This window comes from Electrona antarctica (assembly GCF_951216825.1).
Source record: "Electrona antarctica genome assembly, chromosome: 17".
Classification (NCBI taxonomy): Eukaryota; Metazoa; Chordata; class Actinopteri; order Myctophiformes; family Myctophidae; genus Electrona; species Electrona antarctica.
The window spans coordinates 41754098-41764798 of NC_136798.1; the positions used below are offsets into that span (position 1 = coordinate 41754098).

General features: G+C 43.9%; 1 protein-coding gene across 1 annotated transcript in view; it reads left to right on the forward strand.

The window, feature by feature from the left end:
• Positions 1–7009, forward strand: part of aig1 (androgen-induced 1 (H. sapiens)) — a gene marked incomplete at its 5' end in the record, with an annotated part of 34902 nt that extends 27893 nt beyond the window's left edge. The window contains 3 exons of the mRNA XM_079525451.1: positions 2696–2811; positions 6374–6540; positions 6930–7009. Coding sequence (XP_079381577.1) covers positions 2696–2811; positions 6374–6540; positions 6930–6949 — 303 coding nt within the window. The 3' untranslated portion in view covers positions 6950–7009. The remainder of the gene's footprint in view (positions 1–2695; positions 2812–6373; positions 6541–6929) is intronic.
• Positions 7010–10701: the final 3692 nt, after the last annotated feature.

Consider the following 10701-nt stretch of genomic DNA (forward strand, 5'->3'; position numbering starts at 1 on the left):
GCCAATGAGCGGCAGTGAAGCGGTCAAACTTTTTGAACACTAGATGGCAGCAAAAGGATTTAAAAGTATACTTAGTATCGGTATGGACTATTTACATTGCAAAACGATTCGGTATACAAAAGTCAAATGATATGATATTTGTTATCGATATACTTACAGTACAGTCACTATATCTGGCACAAATGTTATACGGCCTGCAGCTTCATACCGGAATTGTGTTATGAACAGAACAACAGCATGGGGCATTTTTACATTCAAGTTTTTTTTAACCCATTTAGGCCTGACGTCGACATTTAAATAATGTTTTCTAAATCCTGACTACCCATGTTTCTATATCAGTGGTTCTCAATATTTAATTGTCAAGGACCCCACAAATTATATATAATAGGCCGCCGACCCCCCCATCTGAAAATATGTGGTTCCGGGGACCTCCCCAGAAGCAAGGATTTGAGTTAAAAACGTTGACTCTGTAATAATATATATTCCAAGATGTGACTGAGGCACATTTTCACGATTTTTCAAAAAATAGCAGACCTACAAGCTCGTAGCACGGCACTCGGTGCCGCGCTACGAGCTTGTAGATCTGATATTTTTCAATAGCTAAAGTATGACATAATGCTATAAACACCAGAGTATCATTTTGTCAGTGTTCCTTGTATTATATTATTTGTAGATGTTTTTGTTACCTTGCTCATTTGGTTACATTTGGTAATAATGTGGCATTATGGTGGAATAGAGGCTGAGTTACACTTTTTGTTCACAGCACACACCTGACAAAAGACCACTGACATTCAATATTGATAGCTAAATAGAATCGTTTAAATGCGATGCATAATATGTATGTGACTTTGTTATCGTCCGAAGGTACATTATGTCAGGAGATGTTGGCCGTTGGGCTTTTTAAAAAAAAAAATATTTTCCAATATGGGCCCCTTTGAAAAAGTTTGGACACCCCTGCTGTAGTATGATCAAGTATAGGGTGTTAACACACAGCGTGCGGCAAAGGGATTTCTACGTGGTTAAAATCCCAACGCTCCGATGCGGGAAAGGGATTTCTATACGTTTACCGCATGTTTTTATTGATTACTTTCAATCGTCTTTCTACACACCCGGGCACTTTACCAACTAGCTTTGGATGATAGCACAACACTCCGATCACGTGATCCCCCAAAAAAAGAAAAAAATGCCTCTCCCCCTCCCTTCCTGAAAACAGGATGGGAGGGCAACCCCCGTATTGTCACGTAATGGCTGCTCGGAGACTCCCATGCAACTCAGGTCAGCAGAATCCCTCCATACCAAGCCGATCGTGTCGGTGCTGTGGGGTGCACCTCTCATCTGATTTCCCTCTCTTTGTTTCAGGGAGGGGAGGGCTCCCTCCTCTGTGTTTCAGCGGAGGGGCTGTGTGTGTAATCTGACCCGAGTGTGACTGACTAACTGAGTGTCTGTCCGTCAGATTTCTGTCTCCTCTTTTTCTTCATATTCAAACAAAAAAACTCACGGATTGTATCGTCCCTCGGCGAGCGGTTATTTCTTTATTATGATGATCAACGCCGGTCAGATGAAACATTGCAAATGTTACGAGAGTTCGAAAGGCTTGGCAGCAACACTAACCTCCTTTCCACCTCGGAGGAAAAAACAGCAGGCGAACACGGCTAGCCGAGTTGGAACGATACACAGCGTCTGACATAAAACCGCTTCTAATTAGGCTTTCTGTTCAAGAAGAGTACGTTACTACAAAAGCAGGTGTTACATAAAGGTGCATATCTCCAGAATGGAAGATGGTAAAATTATTTTTTTAAATTAGAGTGGACAAGTTACGCTTTCTTTTGAGGTATTCTGTGTGAGTCTCGCTATAAGAGAACATTTACTGTCGGCCTAGGAAAAGTGTGTTTGTCCAATGTTATCATCGTAGCATTCCCGGGTAATCAGTTTGTTATCAAGCTAGCGAGCTATGTGTTAAAGGGACACTTCACCCTTTTTGCAAAAAAATATGTTAATGATGTTTAGAAGATTTAGAACACTTTCCTTTAGATTTTAGCGGTGAGCCCAGTGTCTCTGATGTCATGGACACTGGGCTCACTTCCTTCCTGGACTACAATTCCCATAATGCTTTGGTGCACTGCTCCTCCTTGTGGATAGGGGGAGGGCTGTCTTACTGAGACAACATGTAGTCCAGGAAGTAAGAGAGCCCAGTGTCCATGACATCAGAGACACTGGGCTCACTGCTAAAATCTAAAATATCTAAAACCACATATTACACACACAAAGACCCCCAGGAAAGTGTTCTAAATCTTCTAAACGTCATTAACATATATTGTTTTTAGCAGAGATGGAGTACTTGTAGAGAGGCTGGGGAATTGGGAATTGGCTATACTAAATTGGGACTTGAAGGGGAGAAAATGTTTTTCTTTTTTCTTGAAGGGGCATGTTTTGCACAATAAGTCTTTTCATTATGTCTGCCCACGATCTCTTTGATTCATACAGTAGGCTACGTTTATTTACCTCAGTCACTGATACTAAATCTGATATTTTATTTTTTCTATGAACCTGTGACTATGAACCTGTGACTGTTATAAAACGGAAATAAAAAGATTTTGAAAAGAACATATATTGTTTTGCAAAAAGGGTGAAGTGTCCCTTTAATTTACGAAAATCTCTCTCTCTCTCTCTCTCTCTCTCTCGCGTCCCCCCCCAGCACACCACCGTTCTTCCGTTCATCATCATCGAGATGCGGACCACCCACCACCAGTACCCCAGGAGGGCCTGTGGCCTGGTGGCTGTGTGCTTCTTTGCCCTGGGATACGTCCTCTGGTAAGCAAAGCTCTCCCTCCATCTCCACCCCGATTCCAATGCTATCAATAGTATAATTGTATTGATATAGCTGGGCTTCGACGGGTGGCTGGCATCCCTTAGAGCAGGGGTTCTCAAAGTTTTTTGGCCGGGGACCCCCTGAAAATGCTTTGGCAACGTATCGGCCCGCCCACTCCCGACCCCCAATATAAATTGACTGCTACAATAACCTTAATAATAGAGACAATACACCATAAATAAATACTGAAACCAGATATAATCATTAGGGAAGGTGTATGCATGTACTATGTGTACTATATGTAAACTCTTCATTTTCCAGCCATTCAGTTGCATTAAAAAAAGATTTTTTTTTTTATATATATATTATTTGGGATGAACATATAAACTCGCTCTGTAACAAGATATATATTCAAATATTTCAGGCGACATTTTCACGATTTTTCAAAAGCTAACAGTGCTTTCAAACACCAAAAGGGGTTTTCCTGCCCAAAATGGGCTAGACAGAGAAGCGGACGTTATAGACAGACCAGTGGGCGGTGGCTGGAATCTGTGTGTTGTCTCTTGGTGGTTTAACATTATGTATGTTTCATGTTGTTGCTGGCAAACCGGGTCACATATATCAATTCTTTTTTTTCTGTCTACTCTATACGTTAGTCTCTCTCTCTCTCTCTCTCTCTCTCTCTCTCGCACTCATGCACGCACGCACGCACGCACGCGCGCGCTCAAGTCTAGGCCAGGGGCTTTTCAAAGTCCGACCGAGACAGTGGGCCTTCCCTTGAGCCCGGGGGTCGTGGGTGTGTTTCTGATGTGTTTAAATGGGAGGGCTATATAATGTGCCAAAAAAGAACAGCCACGTGACCAAAAAACAATGTCATAAAGTGAAAGTGCTATAAAATGCGGGAAGCGATAGCTATTATTAACCCATTTCGTCCTGAGGACGATTCTACAAAATGCCTTCTAAAGTCCTGACAGTTTTCTGAAAAAACCCATGTTTCTATGTCAGTCGTTCTCAAACATTTTCATGTCAAGGACCCCCAAAACTAGATGTATTTGGCCGTCGACCCCCATCTGAAAATATGTAGTTCCAGGGACCCTCCCAGAAGCAAAGATTTGAGTTAAAAACCTTCACTCTGAAAGAATATATATTCAAAGTTTTGCGCCACATTTTCACGATTTTTCAAAAATAGTAGACCTTCAAGCTCGTAGCGCGCCACTTGGTGGCGCGCTATGAGCTTGTAGATCTGCTATTTTTCAATAGCTTAAGTATGACATAATGCTTAAAACACCAAAAAGGGGTTATTCCCGCCCCAAAACGGTTTAAGTCAATGTCTGTCTGAAAAATTGTTGATTATTATCACGGCAAATGTATATTTCCCGATTAATGGCACATATTTTCATTTGTGTTTCATCTTCCTCCGTGCTTGAATGGACTGCATGCATTCTGTACTGGCACGCACGCACGGGCACGCGCACACGCAACACACGCACACACCACTGTGCAAAAAGCATGGAATACGGATGCGTATATTACAGGAATAAACTCCCGTTAAAATTTCCAACAAACTCCGGTAAACTCCCGAATTGTACCATCACACCTGTATATTACCGTATAACTGTATATGCTGCTACACTTGAGGTTTACGGGCAAATCTAGTGCCCATAATTGCCCGTTAACTCTTTTCACGCAGTGCACGCGCACACGTGCGTTGCGTGCGTGCGTGCGTGCAAGTATAGCACATTGTGGACATTACACCCTTTCCTCTCTCTCTCCTTCTCTCTCTCTCTCTCACCTCCCAGCGCTTTGAGCACTTGGAAAAGCGCTATAAAAATGTAATTCAATTCATTACTTATACAATTATACTCATTACAGAAGAGAGCAGTACGAATGAATCATGCACAAAGTGCATAATAGAGATCACACAAACAGTCTATTTATACAATCGAGAGTATTGAAATTCTAACATATCGTGGAAGCTACACACTTTATTAATTATATTTAGGGCAAAAAGCAAAACATTGCCAGTTCATTTACAACTGTTATTCGAACCCAGTTCAGAAAGTGGGGATAGTAGGAGGAAATTTGACTTTAAACATAGACTCATAGACTGATGTGTCCTTCGATAACAGGAATCCGAATATGGAATTCTCTGGATGACAACTTAAAGGGTTGTGTGAAAATATTTGCCAATTTAACAGAACTGGCAAATATAACAGAAAAATACAATATTTAGGCAATATGAAGACGACGAATAGGATAGAATAGGATGTGTTTGTGTGTGTGTGTGTGTGTGTGTGTGTGTGTGTGTGTGTGTGTGTGTGCGTGCGTGCGCGTGCGTGCGTGCGTGCGTGCGTGCGTGCGTGTGTGTGTGTGTTTATGCGTGTATGTGTGTGTTTTATCTCAGGATGTGCTGGGCATATAAGAAAGCTAGATGGCTCACCCGCGCTCTGGCCAATGGAGAGTGACGTTGCTACGTGGCGGCCATCTTACCTCGGGGCCACATAACATTGTGTCTATGGGGCATGTACTTTTAAAATAACCACAACTTGCTCAATTTTCAACCGATTTTCGACGTTCATATAAAAAAACTAAATTAAGCAGATAAGCGCCCTAAATCATAGCCACGTTGACAACGTTTGTAATAAACCAACCCGTTTGTAAATCCGTCAAGATTTGAGCGAGTTATGACTATTTTTGTTTGAGCTGCCATAGAACTGTACTGTAGCCCCGAAGTAAGATGGCCGCCGGGTGAACTACGTCAGAGACTCCGCCTTGAGCCATCTAGAGTTTATATACATCTATGGTGCTGGGTGCACCAGGTGACAAGGGGTGTGTGTGTTTTATCCCTCAGGATGTGCTGGGTGCACCAGGTGACGGGGGTGTGTGTGTTTTATCCCTCAGGATGTGCTGGGTGCACCAGGTGACAAGGGGTGCGTGTGTTTTATCACTCCAGGATGTGCTGGGTGCACCAGGTGACGGGGGTGCGTGTGTTTTATCACTCCAGGATGTGCTGGGTGCACCAGGTGACGGGGGTGCGTGTGTTTTATCACTCCAGGATGTGCTGGGTGCACCAGGTGACGGGGGTGCGTGTGTTTTATCACTCCAGGATGTGCTGGGTGCACCAGGTGACGGGGGTGTGTGTGTTTTATCACTCCAGGATGTGCTGGGTGCACCAGGTGACGGGGGTGTGTGTGTTTTATCACTCCAGGATGTGCTGGGTGCACCAGGTGACCGGGGTGTGTGTGTTTTATCACTCCAGGATGTGCTGGGTGCACCAGGTGACGGGGGTGTGTGTGTTTTATCACTCCAGGATGTGCTGGGTGCACCAGGTGACCGGGGTGTGTGTGTTTTATCACTCCAGGATGTGCTGGGTGCACCAGGTGACGGGGGTGTGGGTGTGTTTTATCCCTCAGGATGTGCTGGGTGCACCAGGTGACGGGGGTGTGTGTGTTTTATCACTCCAGGATGTGCTGGGTGCACCAGGTGACGGGGGGGTGTGTGTTTTATCCCTCAGGATGTGCTGGGTGCACCAGGTGACGGGGGTGTGTGTGTTTTATCCCTCAGGATGTGCTGGGTGCACCAGGTGACGGGGGTGTGGGTGTACCCTCTGCTGGAGCGCATCGGGCCCGTGTCCCGAGTGGTGTTCTTCTCCTGCGTGACGGTGCTCATCTCCACCTTCTACGTCCTGGGAGAGATACTCAACAACTACATCTGGGACCAGCACTACGCAGGTGTGTGCGTGAGTGAGTGAGTGAGTGAGTGAGTGAGTGAGTGAGTGAGTGACTGCCTGCCTGCCTGCCTGCCTGCCTGCCTGCCTGCCTGCCTGCCTGCCTGCCTGCCTGCCTGCGTGCGTGCAAGTGTGTGTAAGTGCGTGCATGTGCGTGCATGTGTGTGTCCATGCATGTTATAAGTAGCTCTGGGGATCTGAACTCTCTCACACACAAAATTAACCGTCTGTCTGTCTGTCTGTCTGTCTGTCTGTCTGTCTGTCTGTCTGTCTGTCTGTCTGTCTGTCTGTCTGTCTGTCTGTCTGTCTGTTTCTCTCTCTCTCTCTCTCTCTCTCTCTCTCTCTCTCTCTCTCTCTCTCTCTCTCTCTCTCTCTCTCTCTCTCTCTCTCAAGACAAGATCAAGTGTGAATGAGTGACAGCTGTCACATGATCCAGGACGTGAGGACGGGTGGTTTTTCCTGCTCATTATGACGGACAGCACAAGAACAGCCAATCACAGACATACAATACCAAAAAAAGAGATCCATCGTCCTCAACCGGAACTAGTAAAATGCCCCCGCCCCCCTCCCCCAAAAAAAACAAAAAACAAAATCATCATAATCATCATCATAATCGGCGAGGACAAAATGATGGCGCCACCTGCTGGATAGAAGCCTTCAACGGATCGTCCTGTTGAACTTGAACTTGATTCTGAACATTTCCCTCTCTCTCCATGAACGGGACTCATGGCCAGGATACGCATCGACATCCATGCATGCGCACACACACATGCACGAGCGCTCAGACACACACACACACACACACGCACGCACACACGCACGCACGCACACACACACACACACACACACACACACACACACACACACACACACACACACACACACACACACGCAGGCTCAGACACACAAACAAACAATCTTGCTTGCTCACACAATAACACGCACGCACGCACACACGCACGCACGCACGCACGCACGCACGCACGGACGCACACGGACGCACACGGACGCACATGCACAATATTATCATTAACCTTACATCATGCTACTCCAATATCTAGTATCATATACTATCCATGTTATATCCTTCGTCCAACAGTTATTATTATTATTATTATTATTATTATTATTATTATTATTATTATTATTATTATTATTATCCTCATTGAAGAACTCTTTACTCTCATATTGTACAGTCCTCTAATGGGGGTCGGGTCGATCAACCAGACTGGAACATGGGACAGTAGAAACGCTGATCGTATTCCCGACCATGTTGGACTGATGGAAACGTATATATGAACCCATGTGCATATTGTGACGAACGACTGATTTCCAAGGCATTTTGTAGAATCGGGCTCATGCAGGTCTCAATTAACCTGACTCCGCCAGATGGGGCAGCAGAGAGTACACTGGGTTCCCCCCCTCCTGCTCCCATCTGGGAACTCTCAGGCAGACTTGATGCCCGGCCACAAAACGGCATGGCCAATCAGCGGCAGCTAGAGGCGGGATCAAGGCAGCAGTGGGCATTAAGCAACTAGTCGACTAGTAAATCCACTAGTCGACCTTGTTGGTACTAGTTGACTAGTTGATACAAAATAAATAAATAAAAAAGTTTATTTTTTTCCCGATTTTGTAGGCCTCAAGATCAGGTAGATTATAGTTATAGTCACCATGTACACAGATTTTCAATGTACAAATATTTATTTCCATAAAAAAATATATATATATATGTTTTACATAATAGGTAGTTAAACAACTAGTCGACTAGTCGACTAGTAAACTAGGCAACTAGTCAACTAGTAAAAATGACTAGAAGTGAATGCCTAGGCAGCACTGTGTATGCCTTGATCCCGCCTCTAGCTGCCGCTGAATGGCCAGGCCGTTTTGTTGGCCGGAGCATCTCAGTCTGCCTGAGAGTTCCCAGATGGGAGCAGGAGGGGGGGGAACCCAGTGTACTCTCTGCTGCCCCATCTGGCGGAGTCAGGTTAAGGTCTCAATGGATAAAAAATAAAATACATGTGGGTAAGCACAAACACCAGGGCTGGAGGAGCAGACCATGTCGATGAGTTTAGTGCTCATTTTAAAGATGGGGTGCAGTGATTTGTGTACTGTTTTCTGTTTTGCATGCATGTGTCTATGGAGTTAACCCATTTTGGGGGCGGGAACCCCCTTTTGGTGTTAGCATTATGTTACGCTTTAGCTATCGAAAAACAGCAGACCTACAAGCTCATAGCGCGCCACCGAGTGGCGCGCTACGAGCTTGTAGGTCTGCTATTTTTGAAAAATCGAAGAACCACTGACATACGTAGAAACATAGCTTTTTCAGAAAACTGTCAGGATGTAGAAGACATTTTCAGAATGATGGGTCAACAAAATGGGTTAACATTACTCTAATTAGACCCCCAGGTGTGGTTATTATAATATTCAAATATGCAGTCTTCTCCTGTGTATTTTTTTGGTTTCTTCCTGAAAGCTGAAAGCCTGACATCATAACCCTAACCCCTGCCCCATAGGCCTATCTCACAGCCCCCTTTCCACGCCCCCTTCCAGTAGATAGTGGTGTCATTTAACATTAGCATTTACACGTTTTTTTCTCTGGAGAATCTAAGTACATTTCCTAAAAATGTAAAAATGTGACAGACCAATATTATTATGAAGCAAACAAGATGGTAAATCAGCTCGAACAGATAGAACAAACCTTACCTTGAGAAAACAAAAGTTGTAGACTTCTTAAATGACCTCTGTTAACATGTAGCGTCTATGGAGTGACGTCACGCTATCACCACTAACGCGGAAAGGGGGCGTATTAAGGGGGCGGGGAAATTCTGTGAGATAGGCTCATTATCATACAACAACAGCTGTGGGCGAGGCTTAAGTTCAGGTGGGCGGTGCTAAGGTGAAAACCATGTATAGTTATTGAACTGGTGGGTGTATGGCCGCATAAAAACATAATTTTAACACTTTCTGTACCCTTTTTTTGAAAGAAATCTTCCTCCTAGTAAAATCATATAGTACCTGATGATCATGTTTTAGAGGGGGGGGGGGGGGGGGGGGGATCACGGGGCACTCCATCTTTAAAGGGCAACTTCACCCCTTTTGCAACCAGATCTTATTTTAATTATGTTTGGAGACAAGAAACACTTTCCTGGGGGTTTTTATGTGGGTAATATGTGTTTTTAGATATTTCAGTATTTCAAAGTGTCCATGGGTTCCATGATGTCATCGACACTGGGCTCACTTCCTTCCTGGACTACAATTCCCATAATGCTTTGGTCCACTGCTCCTCCTTGTGGATAGGGTGAGGGCTGTCTTACTGAGACTACATGTAGTCCAGGACATAAGTGACAATAATGGACACTTTGAAATACTGAAATATCTAAAAAAAAAAAAACACATAATTACATAAAACCCCCAGGAAAGTGTTTCTTGTGTTATCATTAAAATAAGATCTGGTTGTTGCAAAAGGGGTGAATTAAGTGGCCCTTTAAGATGGCACCATTTCCATCTGCTCACTCCGACAGGAACCCTGCCTACTACCAATGACATCATCACTACTACCAATGACATCATCACTGGGGATTCCCGAGCAGAGCAGTCCCATATATAGAGATTTACACAAATATTTACATCAATCATGTTAAGCCTATATAATCAAGCCATCCAGGATGCTGGTGAGGTGAGTCATGACCACAACACCTTTGATTCCGCGAAGAAAGAAAATGTAAAACCGATAAACAAAGGGTATTTATTAAATGTAGTATTCTGTGCTGTCGGGAAGAAACCACTTAACTCCAAAATGTTCATTTTTCAGGAAATTAAATGTATACATTTTTCAGGAAATTAAGAAAACCTTATATATTTTTTAAAACAAAGCAATACTGCCCCATCAAAGTTGGTGTGACTTTATATATTGTCAATTACTTCCATGAGAGGTGGTGGAGTTAGTTGTTTTAGCAGACAGTTTGAGGGTCCAATGGACTGGAGTTAAGAGGTTTTGTCCGAAGCGCTTTTTACTACTTTTCATTGGTTCAATATTTTCAAAACTACACACAGATGTAAAGGGTATTAAATAGCACTGATTTATGCAAAAAAAGTCAAATAAAAAATAATTAAAATCCTCAAAAATGGAGTTAGGAGGTTTCCTCCCGACACCAACGCTATCATA